Source organism: Lontra canadensis, unplaced genomic scaffold (assembly GCF_010015895.1).
Source record: "Lontra canadensis isolate GAN:19392208 unplaced genomic scaffold, GSC_riverotter_1.0 scaffold7, whole genome shotgun sequence".
Classification (NCBI taxonomy): Eukaryota; Metazoa; Chordata; class Mammalia; order Carnivora; family Mustelidae; genus Lontra; species Lontra canadensis.
The window spans coordinates 24,100,549-24,125,890 of NW_022631001.1; the positions used below are offsets into that span (position 1 = coordinate 24,100,549).

Sequence of the window (25,342 nt, forward strand, 5' to 3'; positions counted from 1 at the left end):
CTCTAAGACCCCTCTCACTGCACTGTATGGTTGTTTACCTAGATCTCCCCCACCCCACACCCCGACTCTAACCTCCAAAGGCAGAGACATCACAATTTCCCTGGCACTGAACACAAATAACAGTATTTTTTTTTAAATTTATTTATTTGACAGAGAGAGATCACAAGTAGGCAGAGAGGCAGGCAGAGAGAGGAGGAAGCAGGCTCCCTGCTGAGCAGAGAGCTCAATGCGGCGCTTGATCCCAGGACCCTGAGATCATGACCTGACCAAAGGCAGAGGCTTTAACCCACTGAGCCACCCAGGTGCCCCAACAGTATTTTTTTAATAAAGGAAAACAATCATTTTCTGAACTACATTTGGGCTGAGCGGCTTCTAGTTCAAGGAAGAGTGAGCATATGCCTCCCTCTCCCTTCCACATCCCCCCAAAGAGAATGATCACAATGATGACAAAGGAATGAAATGCTGTAAACCTGCCCCTCCACCCCCACCATACCAGGGAAGAGAAAAGAAAAGGGAGCAAGCCAAGAACTTGTAATGAATAAGAATTTTCAACAAATCCCCCAAAGATGGAAGGCAGATGGGAGAAAGTTGACAAGAGAAGCATCAGTCAAGTAGATGAGTCAGACAGGAGAGGTTACTATCTATTACAAAACTTCTATTTTATCTGGTTTTTCAAATTGTGTGTCACTTTACTTAAAAAAATGTTTTAAGGAAAATATTTTAAGAAAGGAAGGATAGAGAAAACAACTAGAATTTTCTGGACTTTACAAACATTAATCATTCATTCTTATAATAATCCCATAAAATCCCTATTCTTATTATTTTATTATTATTTTTTAAAGATTTTATTTATTTATTTGACAGACAGAGATCACAAGTAGGCAGAGAGGCAGGCGGGGGGTGGGGGGGGGAAGCAGGCTCCCTGCTGAGCAGAGAGCCTGATGCGGGGCTCGATCCCAGGACTCTGGGATCATGACCTGAGCCGAAGGCAGAGGCTTTAACCCACTGAGCCAACCAGGCGCCCCTCCTATTATTTGTTTTAAAAAAATCTGCCCACATTCATATGCTAGAATCCATGTCTGCCTACTTTAGTCTTTACTATCAAGGCAAGCATTCTCCCTTGATTTATTTTTAGTGACATAAGCATAAGCAACGTTTCATACATTGGTGTATTTTATTTTCTAAAATTATTTTTATTTATTTATTTGACAGAGAGAGACACAGGTAGAGAAGGAACATAGCAGAGGGAGTGAGAGAAGGAGAAGCTATGTCTCTTAACACTAGGATTGCTATTGTCATTGTGACCTGTAATAAATTACTTTTTAATTCCTTAAGCATAGTAAGAATTGGCCCATGTTACTGTCAAATATCTGTGTTCCCCCAGAATTCATATGCTGAAGCTCTAATCCCTAATGTGATAGTATCTGGAGGTGAGGCCTCTGGGAGGTAGTTAATGGAATGAGATTATTATCCTTATACAAAACACAAGAGAGGGGCGCCTGGGTGGCTCAGTGGGTTAAGCCGCTGCCTTCGGCTCAGGTCATGATCTCGGGATCCTGGGATCGAGTCCCGCATCGGGCTCTCTGCTCGGTGGGGAGCCTGCTTCCCTCTCTCTCTCTCTCTGCCTGTCTGTCTACTGTGATCTCTCTGTGTCAAATAAATAAAATAAAAATCTTTTAAAAAAAAAAATTTTTGTTGAATGAACCAATGAGAATGATCTTTAATACCGTTAGCCCTATTGGGGGACCAGGGTGGCTCAGTCAGTTAACCGTCTGCCTTTGGCTCAGGTCATGATCCCAGGGTCCTGGGATCAAGCCCCACATCAAGCAGCTCCCTGCTCAGCAGGGAGCCTGCTTCTTCCTCTCCTTCTGCCTGCCGCTCCCCTGTTTGCGCTCTCTCTCTCTCACTGTCAAATAAATAAATAAAATCTTCAGAAATAATATTATTAGCAGCATTTCTTACTAAAGTCTTTCAAAGAATGTACTGTCTGAAGGGAATTGTAGTAAAGCTTTTCTTTACAGTTAAGGCAAAGGTAAACTTTAATAGAGTCCAATCTTTTGAGGTTTTTATTATAATAGTTCTACAGAACCAAACATTGGACAAAACACAAGAGAAATGGCAAAATAGAAGTAAAGGGAAAATAAGTCCACTGCTATTCAGAAAAATAAAAACCAAATCAAAACTGGAAATAAGTTATCTTCAAGCCTAAAAATCTTGTGGTAAATACATGTGACGAGGAAGACGGTCTGACAGCAGCTCATGCCAATAACAAACAAGCCAGTTTTGTTGCTGATAAATTCAGTTGAGTAAGGCTAATGCTACCTTTAGCAGCATTAGGAATCTACCATCTAGATGGAGAGATAGTCCACCCCATTACACTCTGCACTAGTCGGGCATTATTTAAAGTATAAGGGTCAGCTCTGAAAGGGTAAAGGAAACATCACATATAATCAAAAACTTTTAGGGATTTTTTTTCCCTAAGGAATCATTTTCCTTCATTAAGCATTGTCTATGTATCCAATACATTCCAAGTACTATACTAAGTGCTGAAAACATAGAAACATCTTCTCTGACCTCAGAGAGTTCGCTGCAGTGCCAGATACACAAATGAGGAACTGAAGTCCAGTGACATGAGTGATAGGCATGCTTATATGGTGGCACAAAGGAAGGTAGCTGACTCCTATGTGGGTGAGAAAAAATTTCACAAAGCACTTATGCTTCACCTGGGCCTTAAAAGATGAGTATAATTTAACAGGAAGACAGTGTCTTCTAGGCAGAGTAATCATAGGTGACAAAAGGTCAAAAAGGATCCAAAAAGCATATCCATTAACAAGATCACTAAGAAATGTCATATGGCCAGAACCTTTGGAAAGGGAGGAAGAGAACCAAAGAGATTAATTTAAGAAGTTCAACCTAAAAATTCAGATAGAAATAATCATGTTCTTTAAATACTTGAATATTAGAACTAGGCAAACAGATTTTAATTCACTAGAAAACTTAACTTTCAAACCATTAAAACTCTCCAAATATAGACAGCAATGAGTAGAGTCACCAGAATGGTACAAGTATCCCTATTCATGTGTAAGATCAATCTCCCCCTGGTGTTCCAAATCACATCTTCTCTTCCTTCTTCATGACCTAAGCTCATCAGTTAACTCTCTCCAGCACCATCAATTTCTCCCTAATATGAAAATACACAAATCTAATACACAAACATGACTTAATATCATCTTAACAAGAAAAACACTCTTGAGCTCTTGTCCCGCAGCAGATACTAGCCTTTTTCCTGCCCGCCCCCCTTTACAGCAAAGCCCTCCAAAGAGTAGAGCGTATATTCATTTTCTCCTTTCTCACTTTAACCCATGCTAATAGGACCTTTTTGTTTGTTTGTTTCACCACTCTCTAAACTGTTCTTAATAAAGTCACCAAGAAGGACCTCCAAGATTTCCCAGGGTCAGTTTATAATATAGGCATATTATAAAAACATAAAATATAGGCATATTATAAAAGAGTTCAATGAATGGGTATAATCTGATAAAAAGAACTAAGGATCTTTCCAATCAAAACAGCTAATACCAGCCTCATGGAAAGTATAAATCTGGGATAAACCAGCTCAGCTTCTGCACACAGCTATCTTCATGTAATACTATCCATTTCCTTTGGAAAACCAGAAAGGATGACGAGGTGTTGAAATTGGACAGTCTTACATCATCTTTATCAGTATGAATATCAGCAAACACTCTTCTTCCCTTACATATCATCATTACAATTGTCTAATACTTATTTTAATCTAATCTTCTAAATTAGACTGAGGCACAGTTACTAAGTATGAAAGATAATCCTTAATACCACATATTATTCCTACATGAACTTACTCTGCTTTTATTTTAAAACTATACTTCAGGGCGCCTGGGTGGCTCAGTGGTTAAAGCCTCTGCCTTCGGCTCAGGTCATGATCTCAGGGTCCTGGGATCAAGCCCCGCGTCGGGCTCTCTGCTCAGCAGGGAGCCTGCTTCCTCCTCTCTCTCTGCCTGCCTCTCTGCCTGCTTTGTGATCTCTCTCTGTCAAATAAATAAATAAAATCTTTAAAAAAAAAAAACACACACACACAAGAGAGATGATTTCTCTCTCTACCACGCGAGGATAAGAAGGTATCCTACAAATTAGGAAGAGAGCTCCCACCAGGAACCACGCACATCAGGCAGTACCTTAATTTTGGACTTCTCAGTCTTCACAACTGTGAGAAACAAATCTGTCTTGTTTAAGCCATCGAGTGCATGATATTTTTGTTACAGCAGCCTGAAACAATCCCACTAGCCAAAAATTAACAGCAATGCCCACCTTCATCTTCACTGCTATCAGACTCAGGAAGTTTGATTCGTCTCCTCTTTTTCTTCATATTTTCAGTTTCTTTTGTCTCATCATCAGATAACTCCACTCGCTTCCCCCTGTTGGCATCCAGGAATAATTTAAGCATGTTACACAAAATAAAAATGAAAGTATTTATATGCTACTATCAGTCCTGTTTCATAACTCATGATCTTAATTCCAGAGGATAGAAGAGTCAAAGTAGACCAGTAAAGGTTCTTTTTTAAGGATACTCTGCTAACTGACCACAACTAAGTCACTCCATGGGGTGACTAGAATTAAACATTTTTCTAGCTCTCTATATTGATCATTGGAAGCTACTTACCAGCTCATCAAGAATCATTACAAATTCCTACAAACTCCTTCTTACTTTTCCTATTGGCTTTTCAATGATTCAAAGAGCACTGAATAAGCAGCTACTAAGTAGAGGCTCTTTGCTAAACACTGAGGATGAAAGGTGAAAAAAAAAATACTATTTTCAAGAAGCTCTGGCAGGAGAAATAGATATAAACACCACCAAATACAAGATAATATGACAGGTATGACTGCACAATTAAAATGTTAGGGGACAAGACTCTTAGTTGAAAACTGAAAGCTAAGTGGAAGTTTATCAGATAAAAAAAGGCAGACAAAGATATTAAAGACAATAAAACAAATATTTCAAAGAGGAAATATGGGCAAAGGCACAGACATAAGACCTTAATGTGATTCTAATGACATAATAAAAAAACCTAGACTCCATATCTTGTCATTAGTTAGCTCCTCTGGATACTCAACCACACTACTCAAATATGTATGAGATATAGTTTTTAATCTTCATTAACTTATTTCTTATATAACTTTAAATATCAACTTATTTTTCTACCTCAAGCTAAAAAAAAATCAAACCCCAAATGAGTAGAAAAAATTAATAAAGAGCAGAAATCAATGAAATAAAATAGAAAAAATTAACAAAGCCAAAGGTTGTTATTTTGGGGCAAAAGATTAATAAAATTAATAAACCCTTTTATAAGCCTGATTTAAAAAAGGACAAAACTACATATTACCGATATTAGGAATGAAAGAATAAATGAATCTGTAGTGATAAGTACAGATTCTATAGACACTCAAAGAATAAGACTATTATCAGGAATTTTATGCCAATAAACTCAACAACTTAGATGAAATAAATTCCTTTAAAAATATAACCAAAACTGGGGCACCAGCAGAGCTCTGTCAGTTAAGTGTCTGCCTTTGACTTGATCCTGGGATCAAGTCCTGCATCAGGGAGTCTGCTTCTCCCTCTGCCTGGCCCCACCTCTGTCAAATGAATAAAATCTTTAAAAAAAAAAAAAAAAATTTTTTTTTAATATGACCCAATGAGAACAAGAAAATTTAAATAGCTCTATTTAAAGAAACCAAATTAATAAAATAAACCTTTCCACAAAGAAAACTCTGGGTTTGGATTTGCTGGTGAATTTTATCAAACCTTTAAGGAAAAAAAAAATAATACATATATTACACAAACTCTCTGAGAAAACAGAAGGAAACAACTCCTGACTAATTTTATGAAGTTAGCATAACTCAGATACTAAAATCTGAAAAAGACGTTAACAGAAAAGAAAATGGCTGATCTACAGCCTTCACAGATGCAGCGGCAAAAAAATCCTTATAATACTAGCCAACAGAATCTAACAATTTATAAAAAGAATAACATCTTATGACCAAAGTGAGGTTCATCCCAAGAATACAAGGTTAGTTTAACATTTAAAAACTAAGGTAAATTCACCATATTAACAGAAACATCAAATGATCATCTCAATAAATGCAGAAAAAGCATCTGTCAAAATTCAGCACACATTCATAAAAAACCTCCAGAAACTAGGAACAGAAAAAGATTGCCTCCATCTAGTAAAGGGCATCTACTAAAAACATACAGTTAATATCATACTTGGTAATGAAATATTGAATGCATTCCTGGCTATAACCATCAACAATGAGTGTCTTACGGATGGGCTAGGGACATTTTAACCCACACACATCACATATTCTTGGGGATAAGGCCCACTGGACAGAGCCTTGACCCTCTGAAACTTCAGCATTTTGTTGATGTTTTCTACTAGAGTAGCCCCAGCCTTGCCACAAAAGTCAAGTATTTCTGGGCCTATCAGTGCTGACAGTGTCTTTAGAATTTCTTTCAACAGACTAATACCTACCAACTATGAGGTAGTGTCTCAAATTCCTGGATCCATTTTTAACAGCTTGTGTGCTTTTTATTTTCTTTTCTAATTACATTTTACCACTTGAAAAATAAACTCATTGATATAAAAAGAAAACAAAGAACTTTTTCTCTTAAATTTGACTGGAAACAGTAACCCCTCGCTTGGCAATCTGAAGTGAAAACAGACACACAGACAAAATCAGGCACACTTATGCCATGTCCACAAACTTCAAATGAAGTAAAGAAAAATAGATAATCAATTTAGATCGATGGGGCCCAAAAAACTGGCTTTGGGCTCTAAATCACCTAAACTGGCTGATTCCACAGTTCTTTTTCACTAGATAAGCTGCTGAACTTCTCTCTCTTCATTTCGGTTATACAGCTGTATCCCTAAGGCATTAAGTAGGATTTAGTACTCAACTAAAAACTGCCTGCTGTCAATAAGCCTAAACAGACCTTCTCACCGCCAGCAGAGACACTCTTCCCCCACAGGCAACAAAATTTTCCTACCTTTTTTTTTTCCTTCTGCTGCATCTTAACAGGCTCTGCTTTTTTGCTGGATTTCTTCAGGCCTGTAGGGGCTGCCAGCTTTGGTTCAGTGACAGACACTGGAGGTTGCTCCACTATTTTTTCTTCTTTCACTGCTTGTTCTGAATCCAAATTGACTTTAAGTTTATCTACAAATACAGCATAGCAGATGATATATAACCTCATCATACAATATTAATCTATCATTCCTCTGACAGTCTACTAAGTGCCAAATAATTTATTAGGAGCAGGGGCTAAAGGGATTAAAAAAAAAACAGTCCCTGTCCTAACAGAACTCAGGGTCTAGTCAGAGAACACGTCTCCTTTCCAACTACCACTCTAGCTCTGTTTTCATTTCTGCCTCTTGCTAATCCCTCATGATATCACAGCCCACAGGCCAAATAATAGTAAAAGCAGGGCTTACAAAAAGCAAATACAACTCTATGAGCTAACATCTTTCTCATTTATTAGATGGGAAAATTAAGAGTCTGAGGGATAAAAGATGTTTCCCAAGAGTACACAGCTTACAGTGACAACAGAAATTTGTACCAAGATCCTATTTTCTATTATATTCTATCTACTTAAATATGGATACTCTTATCATCTCACTACTACTATCTTAATGATATAATTAAAGGGTTTTTAAAATTTAATTATTTTTGTAATCTTTACACCAAATGTGGGGCTCGAACTCACAATCCCAAGATCAAGAGTCGCATGCCCTTCCCACTGAGCCAGCCAGATGCCCCTTAATGATATAATTAAAAGACTACTTTGGAATCAGAAAAGTTTGAGTCATACTGTTTTACTCTGGGTAAGTTACCTAAAAGTCAGTATTCTCTAGAAAAACTGAAGTAATATTTATGAGACTATTGAAAGGACTAAAAGGGATTAGAGTATGTGAGGTTATATGACTTACCCAAGGTAACATTGATAGCCAAAGTTAAGAGTCAAGATTTGAACCCAAGTCAGTTTGTTTAACTCCTCAAAATCCTTACCTCTTTCTTATACCAATTTGAAAAACACAAAAACTACTATGCTGTGCAAAGAACTAAGAAATGCAAGCAAGATGGGCCAAGCCATCTGAGAAATTATAGAAGAATATCCTTCGTGCTATATATAGTAATATTTTTTTTTTTTCAAGAGAAGTCACAAAATACTCTCAGAAAGCTGTAAACAGCCTGAGGCTCTTCAATAAGTGGCTTTGGTTACATGCTGTAAAACAGCTCAAGCCAGCTATAATGTAGAAAAAAACAACTGATATCTTAGCCTTGGCCATTACACACAGCTTAGGATAAGAATTTGTAAGTAAAGTATATTATGTGAAAGAACAGATGACAGATAAAAGTATAATATGCAATCCGTTTATGTTTCATTTTCTGAAGACTTCACTGAGAATTCTAAATGGTGGAATCCACTAGAGAATTGCGGCGCTTCTCCTGCCTTTTTAAAACTGCTGTTCTCAAGTATCAGTACTGCTCAAACTTTTCCACCAAATTGTATAGGAGAGTAAACATGCTTCTCCAGGGGGTCTGGAGTCAGTAACTGACCCTCAAAAAGTGAGACCTCTGAAGTTGCATGTATATCCTTAAAGCTTATGCAAATCTTGCATTTTGTTACAGAATTTATATCATATTGACAGCAACTGTTTTAAAATTATTAAAAAGAAAAAGTATTTCCTACCTCCCTCTTGGGGTAAGAAAAGAGAGACTATTGCATAGAGTCTACCAATTTCAGGAAACTGAACTTAATTAAAATACCAGTGACCAAACAGACTTCAGCATCCAGAGTTTTTTACTCTGTCTTGATTTCACAGTATTTGAGGAACTCCTAATTCATTTACATGTGCAGCTACAATTGGCCAATTACCTGGTAAAGAGGCAGTTCACTGCAACATTTTCAGACTACTGTTAAGGAAAATTTAATCACATTTTTTTTCTTTTTATCTGAATGATCCAGTCATTTGTATCATTGACTATTAAAAACATTCCTGTTTTTTTTTTAAAGATTTTATTTATTTATTTGACAGAGATCACAAGTAGGCAGAGAGGCAGGCAGAGAGAAGAGGAAGCAGGCTCCCCACTGAGCAGAGAACCCGATGCGGGGCTCGGTCCCAGGACCCTGGGATCATGACCTGAGCCGAAGGCAGAGGCTTTAACCCACTGAGCCACCCAGGTGCCCCCAAAGCATCTCCTTTTTATACTCAAGAAAATATGAAACATGGGGCGCCTGGGTGGCTCAGTGGGTTAAGCCACTGCCTTCGGCTCAGGTCATGATCCCAGGGTCCTGGGACCGAGCCCCGCATCGGGTTCTCTGCTCAGTGGGGAGCCTGCTTCCTCCTCTCTCTGCCTGCCTCTCTGCCTACTTGTGATCTCTCTCTCTGTCACATAAAAAAATAAAATTAAATTAAAAAAAAAAAGAAAATATGAAACATCTTTATAGGATACAGATGACTTCTTAATTCTGTCACCAATGCTGTAATTTTTTTTCACATATAAAGCATTAAGGGTCTTGTTAAGGAGGTAATTCACATACCAGAAAATTCACCCATTTAAAGTGTAAAATTCGGGGCACCTGGGTGGCTCAGTGGGTTAAAGCCTCTACTTTCGGCTCAGGTCATGATCCCAGGGTCCTGGGATCAAGCCCCACATCGGGCTCTCTGCTCAGCAGGGAGTCTGCTTCCCCCCTTCTCTCTGCCTGCCTCTCTGCCTACTTGTGCTCTCTGTCAAATAAATAAATAAAATCTTTAAAGTGTAAAATTCCGTGATTTTTATCTGTGCAAACATCACCTCTATCTAATTTTAGAACATTTTCATCACCCCAAAAAAGGAACCCTGTACCCGTTAGCAGTCACTCCCCAATCCCAACCCAGCCCATGACACTAATCTAATATTCTACATTCTGTCTTGATAGATTTGCCTATTCTGGACATCTTGTATAAACAGAATTACGTAATATGTGGTCTTTCCGGTCTAGCTTCTTTCATTTCCCATGTTTCAAGTTTCATCCATGTTATAGTATAGGTTGATTCCTTTTTTATGGCTCAATAATATTCTATTGTGGGACGCCTGGGTGGCTCAGTCAATTGAGTATCTGACTTCAGCTCAGGTTGTCATCTTGGGATCCTGAGATCAAACCCTGCATTGGCCTCCCTGCTCAGCAAGGAGTCTGCTTCTCCCTTTCCCTTGGCCCCTCCCTGACTTGTGGTCTATCTCTCTTCTAATAAATAAATAAAATCTTTAAAAAAAAATAGTAAATTCCATTGTATGGTTATACCACACTTTGTTTATCCATTCATCAGATGATGGACCTTTGGGTTGTTTCCACTTTTTGACTATTATGAATAATGCTGCTATGAACATTTGTGTACAAGTTTTTTTGTGGACATATAGTTTTAATTCACTTGAGTAGATATGTAGGAGTAGATGAAGTGTTGGATAATTGTTTAACTTTTTGAAATACTGCCATACTGTCTCTAGAACAAGCACATCATTTTCTATTCTCCACAGCAATGTATGAGGGTAATTGTTACACTTGCTATTGTTCAGCATTAGGTTTTTTGTTTTTTTTTTTAAGATTTCATTTTATTTATTTGACAGACAGAGATCACAAGTAGGCAGAGAGGCAGACAGAGAGAAAGGAGGGGAAGCAGGCTCCCTGCTGAGCAGAGAGTCCGATGTGGGGCTCGATCCCAGGACCCTGGGATCATGACCTGAGCTGAAGGCAGAGGCTTTAACCCACTGAGCCACCCGGGCGCCCCCAGCATTAAGTTTTAAACGCTTCAAGTCTCCACAACTCTTTTCATCCAACACTCTTAATTTTCATTGCAATGATCTTATCATGTGTCAAATACAATAAAAGTATTCATCATTTTACTCTAAACATTCTTCTTTAAAAAAACATCTGTTAAATAAATCAACTTTAGAAACCATTCTTTTTATTAGGTAAATATTTAATTCTTTTATTTTATCCAGTTTCCCCACTCCCTATCTGCCTTCTGTCTGCCTAGCAATTATAATTAACTATTTTATTCTTTATTTGTCTGTCTCTCCTGGTAGTATGTAAGGACCATGAGGACAGTGATCTCACTTGTCTACATTTTCTCCATTGTATCACCATGCATAATAGTTCCAAGTACACAGTAGTTGCTCAATAACTATTTCCTAAATAAACACATCAATAAATAAGTGTATACTTCTGTATAGCTTGATTTTTTTGACTAACAAATATTCATAGTTTATGTATTTTAGAAATAATAAAAATGCTTAAATTCACTGGTTACAAATGCACCAAAAACAACAAATAAAACAAAACAAATAAAAATGTGGACCCAAAAGTCACCAAGAAATCACACAACCTGATTCGGTTCAGTGGACCAGTACCAGCCATGCAGGCCAGTGACATTAGCACCATCTATTTTCACAGAAGTAGGGAGCCCTCCCTGTGCCTCTGCCCGCAACAACACAACGTGCTTCCCAATAACGTGAAAGTATCAAATTTTCCATCTATTTTCAGAACACAAAAACTTTTTGTGATAGCTTTTTGGCAAATAAACACTATCACCCCAAAGCCTCCTCCAACCACTAATTTGACCATCATGGGAAAGCAGAATTCTGACTAATTTTGCTTGCATAGGCATGTAACAAAACGCCTTCCCACAAGATCTTTGTAAAACTGATGCTCCAAGAAAGTGTGCCATAATTATCCTGCGGCTCCTAAATTCTTTCTGGTATTATGCCACATACCCTCAGGGGATGTGTACTTGGTATGAGAAGTATGAAAATATGTGACTACTGGCTCTTTCCATATGAAAGAATTCTTATTTTGAAAAATTTTTTAAATAAAGGCGATTCTATTTTCTCAAAAAGTATTATTTTTAAGTGGCCACTACCCTGGGTCCTTCTAATTCATACTGAGGTCTAGTTCCTTATCATGAGTAATCTGTAAAAAATAACTACAGAAGGTCAAAGATTTGTTTTTGCAACCCCCTGGGAGACAGGGGTAATAATTAATAATGGTCACATGAGACAAACCTGACCCCAGCACCTAGGATATTAAGCTCAACACTGTTCTGTATAACCAAGCAGCCTCCTTCTATTTTGTGACCCATTTTCAAGAGTCCTGTGAAACAAATAAATAATTCTCTTTCCAAGGCAGGAAGTAAAAACAGGAGTAGTAAACTATCCCACAAAAGATCTAAACTGAACTCAGCTCACCCATAAAATCCACTGGTCCAGTTGGGTTACTTCCATTCAGTATTTGGTCAGTAGACTGAAAATTTGTGTTAGGATGCAGGAAGGCTGCACAATATACCAGATGGGTAAAAACTGAACAAGGTGGCTTTCACCTTAAATATGTTATTATATGAACATTCATGTATTAATCAAAGGAAGGTAAAAACATGCTTACTCATTGCAGCTTTTCCAAAAAAATTGCTCATCACATTCCCTTTCCCTGATGCCTTGTTGCCTGCGGAAGATACCTAAAAGCAGAAAACACACATGATTTTTTTTCTATTGTCTAAGGCTGTTCTTCGAGTAGCAGTCTTAATCTCTTCAATAGCAGGGCACACCGTTGTGATGGCACAGTCTCTATATAAACATGCCAAAATGTGTCGGCATTAGATACAAGAACAAATCCAGACCAGAATACCTCATGTTTATCTCCAAAGCTTACTTGCTCAATAGACTTACTATCCATGAATGTGTTTAAACTTTAGAGAATATTTAAAAACTGCTTAGTTTAATAGAATTAAAACAGATCAGAGGCAGTATGGTACACAAGAAGTGGAGGGAGAACCTTCAAAATGTTACATTTACAATAATCAGAAGTGGATTTGAACACTGGTTGCACCACTAAATAGCAATCTGATACCCAGGCAAATCTGTCAATAGCACTCAGCTTCACCACATGCAAAATGGAGATCTCTCCCTCACTGAACTGTTAGGAGGATTTAAGCAGAGATCAAACTATTGGCACACAGTAGTTCCATAATGTTAGTGTTTTCCTTCTAATCCCCTCTCCTTTCCCAAAGTGGAAGTTGTAAAATCACAATGAAGGTAATAACAATAAAAACAATAATTGTGCCTTTCTGGAGTATTTTTAAATACTGTTTTAATGAGACTTTTCTCAAGTCAATGCACTTAAGTTACTTCAGATGAGTGAATAACAAAAAACTAAGGGAAGCAGCTAAAGAAAAAAACAAAAATTCATAAAACAGAACGAGAATGTTAAATATACTAAGAGGAAAGGCATAGAAGGCAAAGGTCAGAATATAAGATGTTCCCAAAATGACGTATTGCTAATATAAAATTCCTTAAACTTTGTAATTTTCAGGTGTTCTCACATGCATTATTTGGCTTGCACAAACATCTTGTAATGTGTACAGGGCCATTTTACAGAAGAATCCAAGGCTTGGTGAGAAGCATTATTGAAAGAAAAAGGACTATTTTAGATGAGAATATCAAGAATTAAAGGATTCAAACTAAAGGAGAAAAACTAGAAAATATTATATACATCAGATACTTATGTGATTAAACTGCTACCACTGGAACTATAATGCTTTTCCAGTTACCCATTCTGAGCTATAAAGACATATCTTTATTTTTTTTTTTTAAAGATTTTGTTTATTTATTTGACAGACAGAGATCACAAGTAGGCGGAGAGGCAGGCAGAGAGAGAGGAGGAAGCAGGCTCCCTGCTGAGCAGAGAGCCCGATGCGGGGCTCGATCCCAGGACCCTAGGATCATGACCTGAGCTGAAGGCAGAGGGTTTAACCCACTGAGCCACCCAGGCACCCCAATAAAGACATATCTTTAAAGACTTACATTTGTTACCTCTTTAGTCTCTGTTTTGGTTTCCTTGTTGGCATCTTGAGTTTTAGAAGCAGCTTTAGAGGCAAACATACCCATTATCCCTTTGGGCTGCTGGAAAATCTGTTTGGAGGTAGGTGGACTGTGACCATTGGTTGTCAACTCATTATTGGCTGGTGTTTCACTTGATACTTGAAGATTGGACTGCTCAAACTTTTCAGAGGACGAGGATTCAACAGCAGCTCTGGGGACTGCAGCTGCACACTGTATGGCACTAAACCTGAGGTCACAAATATTACATTAATTTCAAAGTCTTGCTCCTTCCACACGTTACATTCTAAGTCTAATAGTATTAAATTAGAACATTTTACAACTAACATAGATACTAGAAATTATATTGTGCAAAACTCTCATTTAGATACAAAACAACTATTGGAGAGACACTGAGGGACTCGCCCTAGATTATACATATAGTCAGTAATAGAACTGGGACTGGAATCTGATGTCTTCCTCCATACCATATTGAATATCTTTACTTTTTTGAATAAAGCTTTTAAATTCAAAACAATAAGAATATACCAGAAAATAACAAAAGATTAGTAATTTCACCATCCTTGGGAAATCAAAGGGTTATCTATTGTTTTTAAAGACCTTCAACTTATAGGACTACATATGCAATGAATATTGACTGAACCAAAATTATGAGCTTTAAATATTAACAAATTTCCTGGCAACTCTTCTGGCCAGAGTGGATCATGCTTTGAAACAAGGAAGAAGCTGGGAACAGAGCCACTGGCCTATGACTGGTGGTCCTTCACTGTCATTTGTTCATAATTTCTAATAATACCAACTAACAGCACCAGACAAGTATGCCCCAAACCAAGTGAAGAAACTTGGCACAGTAAGCATGGCATATCAAAGGGAACATTCATCTCTTTTTCTTTTTTTTTTTTTTAAGATTTATTTATTCATTTGACAGACAGAGATCACAAGTAGGCAGAGAGAGAGAGAGAGAGAGAGAGAGAGAGAGGAGGAAACAGGTTCTCTGCTGAGCAGAGAGCAAGATGTGGGGCTCGATCACAGGACCCTGGAATCATGACCCGAGCCGAAAGCAGAGGCCTTAACCCACTGAGCCAGCCAGGCGCCGCCATCTCTTTTTCTATAATCATCATAGATGTGCCTGTTTCACACAAATCACAGTTGTGCTTACAGCAAAGTTCCCCCACTTTTCTAAAAAAGAACACCATTTGATTTCCCCCAGTCTTTAGCCTACTGGGGGTTGGTGAGAGCTCCCTGGATGTAGGGGAGGGCATTATTCATCTTTTGTATTTTAGGTACGCAGTACAAGACCTGGCACACAGAAATACTAGTGAAAGAATGATAACTGAAGTCCCTGGAAATGAGACTTCTGGTTTCTCTCTCTTCTTCAATGTATCACCTCAACTTGGGGTGGGAGAAGATGGAGGTTAAGAAAGAAACAATGTGGTGAGAGTAATCACCTAGGAGATCAACCAGGCACAACTTCAAGATTAACTGCCAGAGTAACTAGCGTAAGAAAAAAGTCTCTGATAAATTATTTAATTTCAGAAGTAACTTTAGACTGAACAGTCCCAAAGGTAGAGCGTATAGCTTCAAAAATCTTCGACTGATTTACTATGGTCCACTTCAGAAAACCCCACACTACCACAAATATTTTGTGCATCAGAGTTAATAACAGACGGAAATCATTTCCTTTCACCCACTGGTCTTCCTCTCTAGCCTCTCAGTGCTTCTATGTACAAGGAAAAGAGCAATGTCTTATTTCATTGTCAACATCTAAAGTTGGCCCTGAGACAACTCTTTCTCCATTTGGTCTACATTCCACACCTTAGGGTCAGGACCAGAAACTGGCAATAAGGAAGAGACCAAGTTAGGCTGGGAACATGTCCGAAGAGAGAAGAATCTGCTCAGTCCTAAAATTTCAACTTTCTTCCTGTCATAGCACTTCTTAAAACACACGAAACAATGAGTCAGATCTCAGTTGGCCCATAATTCTCAGGACCAAATACAAACTTTTTTATTGGAGTAAATTCTTCACATTTCTACCCAAGATACTTTAAGTATTTAAGTAAAGTTTCATTAAAGTGCTTCCTATTGCCACATTTCTACTTGCCATGTTTACTTTAGTGGTCTCTGAGCAAATTTCATTTTGAACTTGAGTCACCTTTATTCCTGTTTGCTTATTAGATACAACAGAAGAACTGATTTTTAGAGCTTCACATGCCATAACTATATTTTAATACAGGTTATTTTTGGAATTTAAAATATAATTTACATAAACACATCTGGGTATTCATCTTTTCTTGTGATCCTTCCCTAAAAACACCACTTATAAATATAAATGATTACTCTTTAGCTATGTAATTACATTTATGTATTTAATAAATATTTGTATGCTTATTATACTTAAGGTCTTGAGCTGTAGAATAAAAGAACTATTATCTACCATTAATTCACTCCACAATTACTTATTGAATGCTTACCATTTGCTAGGTACCAATTTGGTACAAAATAGACACAATCCCTATTCTCATGGAACTTCCAGAAACTACTGACAAGTCTATATCTATTTCTCCTCAAGGACCTGGTTCTATCAATTATCCCATCTTCCCTAGTGGCCTCAACCATTTCTTCTTTCATGGCTCTTTCCTAACAGTGTAAGTTCAAGGCACTCTCAACTTTAAAAATGTGTAGATCCTCCCTTAGTCTCAATTCCTCCTTAGCTACCTCTCTTTTTCCTCCATTTTACAGTCAAATTTCCTGGAAGGAGTTGTTCACATTTGCTGTCTCACTTTCTCATGCTCCCATTTCTTCAGCTGACCAGAATCTGGTCAATCCACTGAAAACTCTCTTACTAAGGTCATCACTAAATCCAATGGACACTTTTCAGTTCCTGTTTTACTCAGCTTCTCAGCAAGGTATGACATTGTCAATCTGTCCCTCCTTGAAACTCTTTCCTTAGCTTTTAGAACCCCATATACTTGTGATTTTCCTCTCATCCCTGGTTGCTCCCATTTAGGCTCCGCTTCTCTTGCCCATCCCTTGAAAAATGGCTATCATTTAAATAGTGCTTACTATGTGCCAAGCACCATTTGAAGTGTTTTATATATATTCATTCATTTATTCCTTGACAAACCTTTGAGGTTAGAACCATTGTCAGCGTTGTTCTACCGAGGAGGAAACTGAGACACGGAGGTTAAGTAATTTGCTCAAGGTTATACAGCTAGTAATTGTGGCCTAGAGTTTGACTTTCTGCCCTCTTTCATTCTATACATTCTCTCTGCATGACTGTATCTACTGCTGTGGTTCAATTAATTAGCTATTTTCTCTGATGCCAAAATTTCTAATTTCAAGCCAGATTTCTCTCCTTGACTCTACACTACTGCATGGACATCTCCACTTGGACTCCCCATAGTTTTCACAAACTCAACATGTCCAAACCCAATTTAACATTTTTCATTCTCTCCCCAAGTCTACGCCTTCCCACATATTCCCTTTCTTAGTGAAGACACCATCACCCATCCAGACACATGGCCATCATCCTTAACACCCTGAACACCACCCCCATACACACACACACACACCTGGTCCCCAAGCATTACAAAATCCAGGTTTTGAGAGCATGACTCTTTTAACTCTCATACTGCTTCACCTCCAACACCACTACTATACTTCAGGTAACTCTTCTCTACCCTGAATCACTACATTTCTTCTCACTGATGGCTTTGTCTCCCAATTATTCATTCCCTTCTGATCTATGTTCATCATTGCAGCCAAGGGATCTTTTTTTTTTTTTAAAGATTTTATTTATTCACTCATTTAAAGAGCGAGAGCACATGCACATGCACGAACACAGTGAGGTGGAGAGGGAGCGAGAATCTCAAGCAGACTCCCTGCTGAGCACAGTAGCCAACACAGGGTTTAATCCCATGACCCTGAGGTCACGACCTGAGCCAAGAGTCAGATGCTTAACCAACTGAGCCACCCTGGTGCTCAGTTTTTCTGTAATGCAATTTTCTGTAATGCATATTTCTGTAATGCAATTTTGATCATTTCACCCATCTGCTTCAACATCTTTAGTAGCTCCCTAGTGCCCTCAGAATAAAGTCTAAACTCCTTAACCTAGTGGTCAAAGCATATAATCTGACACCGACTTCTGTCTTATATCTCATAATATTCTACCTCTCACTCTAAGTTTCTGCCATAGAAAACGACTACGGTCTCACACAGCACCAGGTTTTCTCGCAGCTCTGTCTTTACTTTCCTACTTCTCCTTTGATTGGCTACTACAATTCAAGTCTTCAGGCCTCAGCTTAGCTGCCACACCTCCAGAAAGCCTTCTTTCTTTTGCCTCCTCACTCACAAGTTGGGAATGAGTGCTTCCCCATACATTCTCCCACAGTATTACTCCTATTAGAGCACTGTCACACTATATTATAATTCCTCCCTTAGGACTATCAATTCCATAAGCAGGGCCATATTCTGGGCCATATTCACTCCCTCGTGTATGGCACAGCATCTTTGTGGAATGAATTAAAATTATCTCACTTTGTACCTGTCAAAGTAGTCAGTGCTTAATATGTATGGGGAACTGACGTGAGCCTTCAATACAACCCCACAAAGCAGGCATTATTACATCTAATTTAAAAATGAAAAAGCCAAAGCTCAAAAGAATTTAAGTGATTTGTCCAAAACTACCAGGCTATTAAGCAGCAAAGCCACAACACAAACCTGTGCATTACAGTCCATGACCTCACTGAAGATGATATAAAGGATACAAAAGATGAACAAGATCTGAGCCTGGCTATGGAAGATCAAATGCTTTTGGATGGAAGACAGAGGGATAATAAATCAGAAATAGTTCTTGAAGAACATCTGAACTGGTTCTTGAAAAATGGGTAGGATTTAGACAAGCAGAGACTGGGGTAAGGGAGTAATGAGGGGGCACAACAAACATTTTGGGTGGTGGTGACAGGATAAATACATGAGAAATAAATTTATGGGGAGTCCACTGGGATTTTCAGTATGGGTTGTGGCTGCTATTTTTCACCTTATGATGTACTAATAAAACCAGGCATGTGTCTTACTGCAAGATAAATGGGGTTTTACTAGACTTGGCATTCACTCTTAAGAGGCAGCCACTGTGTAAACATCTTACAAAATCAATTCGTAAAGAAGCCCACAAGGAACATTAAGGAGCTCACTTGCTGCAGTTCTGCAAGTTGCTTTTAAGGATGTCATAGTCCGTATTGAACAGAGGCCCACTGTCCTTTAGCATGGCTTTCTGGATGCTGTACACATGGATGCTGGCAGTCACCGCTAGCTTGGACTTCACTGCTACAAGTCAACAGGAAAAGCAGTCTGTTAATACACAAACTTCATAGCATGTAGGGACTTTAACAAGAAACCTTTCTGCATTAAAACCATTTGCAATTTGTGGTGGTTCAAAAGCTCTAAAAGGCCAAAGAGTCACATACACTGTATTAGCATCAACTCTTCTATAACTGGAACATCATGACAGGTAGGTGGTGGTGAGTCAGTTCTAAGTTCAACACCTGTGAGGGTATCACTCATCCAGTGGACTTTAAGTAAACATTAATGAATGACTGATGATGACTATGACGTTCCTTTTTTTTTCTTCAGTCGCGGAAGAATCTTACACTCTAGCATATAATTAAAGTAATTTCTATCTGAGAAGACTCAATTATACAATTCAGTTTTTGTGTAGAGAAAGCAACTCTATAACAAAAATACTAAAAATTACTAACCAGGTAAGTCTGCAGCAAAAAACCATAAAACAACATCACAAGAACAAATGTTAGGTTCCACCAAGAACAGGACTGTGACTGAGTCTCCAGCACCTAGCACAAAGCTTGATAGAGTAAATATTCATTATGTATCTACTAAATGGCTAAATCTCACTTTGGCCAAAACTATGGGAAATTCAGAAAGACAAAAGTGGACATCTCCTCCAAAATATCTCGGAGTTATTTTGTAAGAAAATGACACCACTGGCAGGAGTCTTTGTATACAAAGTACAACAGTACAGGTTTTGTCTTGAGACATATGTCCAGATCATGTGGACCCTGTTATAAAATTCCTCTGAACTGGATTTTTAAATAATAGAACCAGAGTATTAATAGTCTTGAAATGGAAAGATAAATTTAATTTATAAGTTATATTAAGTCTTTCTGACTTTAGAAAAGCATTCTTTAATTTTCTTCCTAAAAACTGTTATGGAACACAACACAGTATTTAGAGACTATTGTCTCTTCTAGTTGATGAGGTGTTCCATATGGTATTCATGATAGCTTTTTGCATGAATGACATGAGTCTTGAAATCCTGTAATAAAAGTGTGTTGTAAATGACAGCAGCTATAGGTCTTAAAAATGGGAAGTTAGTTAGAGGTAGTATCCTATTTTAACATGTTTCAGAAACTACTAATAAAAAATATTCAGCTTTTCAGTTAAATAGCTAAATATATTGCATGCAGATGCTAGGGGCAGATTTTTTACTGTACCTACATTGACGGCGTAAGAGGAAAATCTTGGTAAATTGCTAAAACACTTACCTTCCAATTTATCTTCTCTCACTACTGCAACCTTGTGGCACTGCAAGGAAATAACACTTCATTAGTGTTTAAAGTAGTAATACAACTTGCAATTTTACAGTTTCTTTGCTGATAATTCAATTATATTTGAATGTGAAATTAGGAACATCAGATAACCCTAAAACTCTGTGTACAAGGGTGTCTGGGTGGCTCAGTAGGTTGAGTATCTAACTTGGTTTCAGCTCAGGACATAATCTCAAAGTCATGGGATCCAGCAGGGCCTCAGAATCTGCTTGCCCCTCTCCCTCTCCTTCTGCTTCTCCCCCCCACCTTAAATAAACAAAACAAACAAATAAATAAATAAATAAAATCTCTTAAAAAAATTTATGCACAGGGCTGCCTGGGTAACTCAATAGGTTAAGTGTCTGCCTTCAGGTCAGTTCATGATCCCGAAGTCCCAGGATAGAGCCCAGTGCTGGGTTCCCTGCTCAGGGAAGAATCTGCTTCTTTCTCTCCCTCTACTCCTCTACCCCACTCATGCTCTCTCTCTCTCAAATAAATAAATAAAATCTTTTTAAGAAAATCTGTATACAGTTTAATAAAGTCAGGCTCATTTTAACTTGTTTATTTTAAAATTTCTCCATCTGGGTAAGAAAGTGATAGACTATACATATCAATACAATCAAAACCCGAACAAAAGGCAACCCCCAGCTCACAGAGGAGAGTGAGTGCGCAGCCAGGCCAAAGCCCCACTATCTGTGGGGCCCACGACTACTGAACGCAGTGATCATGGTAGCGTGGGCAAGGTGTGGCATTCATTGCACACCACCAATACTTCGAGCTGAAGCCCCTCTCCAGCAAGGACCCAGTCTCAAACAGGCTTGGGGCACAGAAATTAGCGGGTTAGCCAAGACTTTCACTGAACAAGGGAAGCTCATTTTGGACAATGTCATGACTCAGCTTGGCCCTTCATGAGCTGAAAAATCTCACCCAGTATAGCTAGCTATTGGATAGTTTTCCAAGGTACTTTCACAGGCAGAAGCCCTGGATAGTTTATCAGATAGCGTGATTAATCTCAACATGACCTTTGAGGTCATGAAGCAACATCTATTGCTTCCTCAATTCATCCATCTAGTCACCAAGTCTACAACATCAAATTCGACTCTCCCAATACTGTGGGCCTTGGTGATCTGACTGGAGAGCCTCTCATCCAGTGTGAGAGTAACAGACGAGAGAGATGGTCCTCAAGAGATCAAAGGCTTACAAAGCCCAAACAGAGCTGGTCCTGGAGTATTATCTACCAGACAAGAGGGGTGTTAGAAACATTCTCCAGAACAGAAACCGACAAGATCTGGCCCTATGTGTATGCTTCCTACAAACAAAAAGTTCAACAAATAAACCAGAAAATATCAGTTACTTCATGAGGAAAACTGCATTTACCTAATCAGATGAGCAGAAGCTCCTCATCCATGCATTTAGAAGCTCCTTGTCCTAAGACCGGAATCTAGGAGTTCTTTGAACATTACATTAGTTTCATTTCTACTGATTTTATCTGGAAATTAAGTATATGCCAAATGAGTCAGATATGAAGACTCATCTTTTGAAATCACCTAGTGTGTTTTATAGTTATCTTCTACTATAGTGCAACTGAAAAACATCAGAAATGTCTAAACTTTTAAAAAAAATCTATTTGAGCATAATTAAAAGAGCAATTGGTAGTAACCTAACATTTGCTCAGAAGAATAAGTGGTTGATAAAGTTTCCTTATTTTCTGGAAAAGAAACAAATTCCATGTCTTTTGGGGAAAGTATCTCATCAGAGGCTTTTGCGTAGACTGATGTCAAAAAAGACATCTTTAGCACTACCGTATATGGCTCTGTGAGATACTACGTCTATAAAATTCCAGGAAAAAAAACAACTGGATTTACAGATTAGTTGCATGATGCAAATTCACTACTGCCTTTACCTAAGACACTTATTTCTTTCTTAAAGACTTTTTTTTTTCTTTTGAGAGAGAGAGAGAGAGTGTGTGTGTGCGTGTGTGCAAGTAAGCAATAGAGCAGAGAGGCAGGGCAAAGGGAGAAAATCCCCAAGCAGACTCCCTGCTAAGCAGAGCCCAAATCAGGGCTTGACCTCACAAACCATGAGATCACGACCTGAGACCAAGAATCAGACACTTAACTAAGCCACCCAGCACCCCTACACTAAGACATTTATAAACTAGCCATGTAAGCTGAATTTATTTTGTTGTTAAACATACCTTCAGTTTACTCAGAATTTTCAATTTGTTATAAAAGTGTATTAATTAGCTCATAGGAAAATTTATTTCCCCAAGATTTTTCTTTTGAGAATACACATGCACTGAGGGATATGATTTATTTTAGAAATTGACATAAGTTCTTGCAGAAACACCCAAGTCGAATTTTCAACAGAATATGTAATTAAAGTCTTGTTTTCATATGTTATTCAGCTTAGAAACATGTGCTTTAAGATCTAGTTAGTTTTGTTTTTTTAAAATATTATTTATTTATTTATTTGGTAGAGACAGAGCAAGAGAGGGAGAGTGGGAGAGGGAGAAGCAGGCTTCCCATTGAGCAGGGAGCCCAATGCAGGGCTCGATCCCAGGACTGTAGACAGGCGCTTAACAACTGAGCCACCAAGGCACCCCAGGATCTGGTTAGTTTTGTTTTTTAATCAAAATGTAAGCTCTGCCTTGATGAGTAACAAATTAAAGTCTAAAAAAAAAAAAAAAAAGAAAAAGAAAAGAAACCCATAACCCTAGTAAAGCAAGCATACTTTATCATCAGGAAATAGAAAAAGATTAGGTATCCTTGGGGAAAATTACCTTGATATATATAACAATCATAATTAGTAAAAAAAATAATTAAAAGTATTTATATGCCAAGTTAAAAAAGGCCAGGAAAATAACCGAGTTTGCTGAATGAGCTCTTTATTCCTAACCAAAGTTAACACCTCTAATGATGACCGCCATAGTTACGTTCACTTATCTGACAGGAAAAACCTTTATTGGCAAGTATAATCTGAATAGCCATATTAAAACAAAAACATTTAATTCCTCAGTGGGCAACAAGGATGCTTGCTGATGTCCTGTGGCCTGGTAGGAAGAATGGAGCAACATGAGAGCTAGAGGAGAAACATGATTCTTCAATGGCATACTTACTTTACTTGGTGCTAAATCAAATGAAAGAAGTCCTTGTAAAAGCTGTTATTAACTGCCTTTGAAAATTTAGCCCATTTTACTCAGGGCACTTAAAATATGAATGCCTAGCATGTGGTTCTTATGTATTTTGTGTGTGGGCAGGGAGGACTTCTTTTCCTTTCTTTTGATTTTTTAAAAATTCAAGGTTGATCTTTCAAAATGGACCAAGGTTTTTAAGAAGGATTATAGTAAACATTTCATTCTTTACAAAATTTTCTATAAATGTTTATTACATGCTTCCTAAAAATGTGTGCACTAGTAAACATGAGTTATCAATAGGTTATCTGGCATACATTAGTATTATTGTATTAAAATAAAACTAAATTTTATAACTGTAAAAACAAACAAAAAAGCAAACACAGCATCTCAAATAGTGTGAGTAAAAGCGAACTTATTAGTGATATAGTAAGAATTAATATATAATCATATGGAACCAAATAAAAATTGGATCTGTCGCTCAGATCTGGAATACCTTCTAAATCAAGCAAAGATTTAAATGTAAAGAATGAAACCATACATATACCATAAGAAAATATGGATGAATTCTTCTATAAATGGATAAACATAAACTGATACAATCTGAGAATAAGGAAAGGTTTCCTAACTATAAACAGTAAGAGTTCATTTAAATTATCCATAAAACTAACAAATATACAACTTCAAATGACAAAAATAAACTTTAAGCACAAAGTACAAAGACAAAAATATCTGCAACTCACATCACAAAGAGTATCAGTATATAGCTTCCAAAATGGAGAAAGACACTTCTTTAGAAAAACAGGAAAGGAAAAGAAATGCAACTGACCCTGAAACAGATGACAACATGCATTGCATGGAGAAGGGGTCTCTCACACATCACTCATGGGAATGAAAAATGGAGAGGTATTGGCAATTACCCAATGCAGTACATATACACCTTAGGAATCCTAGGAAAATGTAACCCTAAATGTGGCAAACTTTACAAACCATATATTCACTACGACACTATCTGTAATGGTGAAATACTGTAAATGACTCAAAAAACTATCAAAAAGGGACTGCTGGGACATTGGGGACAGTATGTGCTATGGTGAGTGCTGTGAAGTATGTAAACCTGGCAATTCACAGACGTATACCCCTGGGTCTAATAATACATTATATGTTAATAAAAAAATAAAAAATTTATTAAAAAAAAAAAGGGACTGCTGAAAAAACTAAAGTAGATAGATGTAGGATCAGGTGAGGGGTGCCTGGGTGGCTCAGTGGGTTAAAGCCTCTGCCTTTGGCTCAGGTCATGATCCCAGGGTCCTGGGATGGAGCCCTGCATCGGGCTCTCTGCTCAGCAGGGAGCCTGCTTCCTCCTCTTTCTCTGCCTGCCTCTCTGTCTACTTGTGATCTCTGTCTATCAAATAAATAAATAAAATCTTAAAAAAAAATGTAGGATCAGGTGGCTGTAATAAGGAATGAAGAATATTTCTGTAACTGTTATGGAGTAAAGTTGAGGATCTACAGCTAAGTGAAAGAGCAAAATGTAAAAATAGGGTATATAGTATGAAAACTTTTGTCTAAAAAAAGGGGGTAATATGAATATATATTTGAATATATAAAAAACACATTCAAACAATGGAAAGAGAAGCAAAATCTT

The 25,342-nt window shown here is 37.8% G+C and overlaps 1 protein-coding gene and 1 pseudogene across 5 annotated transcripts in view; one reads left to right on the forward strand and one right to left on the reverse strand.

The window, feature by feature from the left end:
* Nucleotides 1–25,342, reverse strand: part of POLD3 (DNA polymerase delta 3, accessory subunit) — a 117,843-nt gene that overhangs the window by 65,276 nt on the left and 27,225 nt on the right. For all 5 annotated transcript variants that reach the window (XM_032853082.1, XM_032853079.1, XM_032853080.1 and 2 more), the window contains exons 4-9: nt 20,520–20,559; nt 19,152–19,284; nt 13,924–14,188; nt 12,506–12,578; nt 7,082–7,245; nt 4,342–4,450 (exon numbers count right to left, since the gene is read on the reverse strand). In XM_032853082.1, the coding sequence (XP_032708973.1) occupies nt 4,342–4,450; nt 7,082–7,245; nt 12,506–12,578; nt 13,924–14,188; nt 19,152–19,284; nt 20,520–20,559 (784 nt within the window). The remainder of the gene's footprint in view (nt 1–4,341; nt 4,451–7,081; nt 7,246–12,505; nt 12,579–13,923; nt 14,189–19,151; nt 19,285–20,519; nt 20,560–25,342) is intronic.
* On the forward strand, nt 20,763–21,922 carry LOC116865233 (annotated as a pseudogene).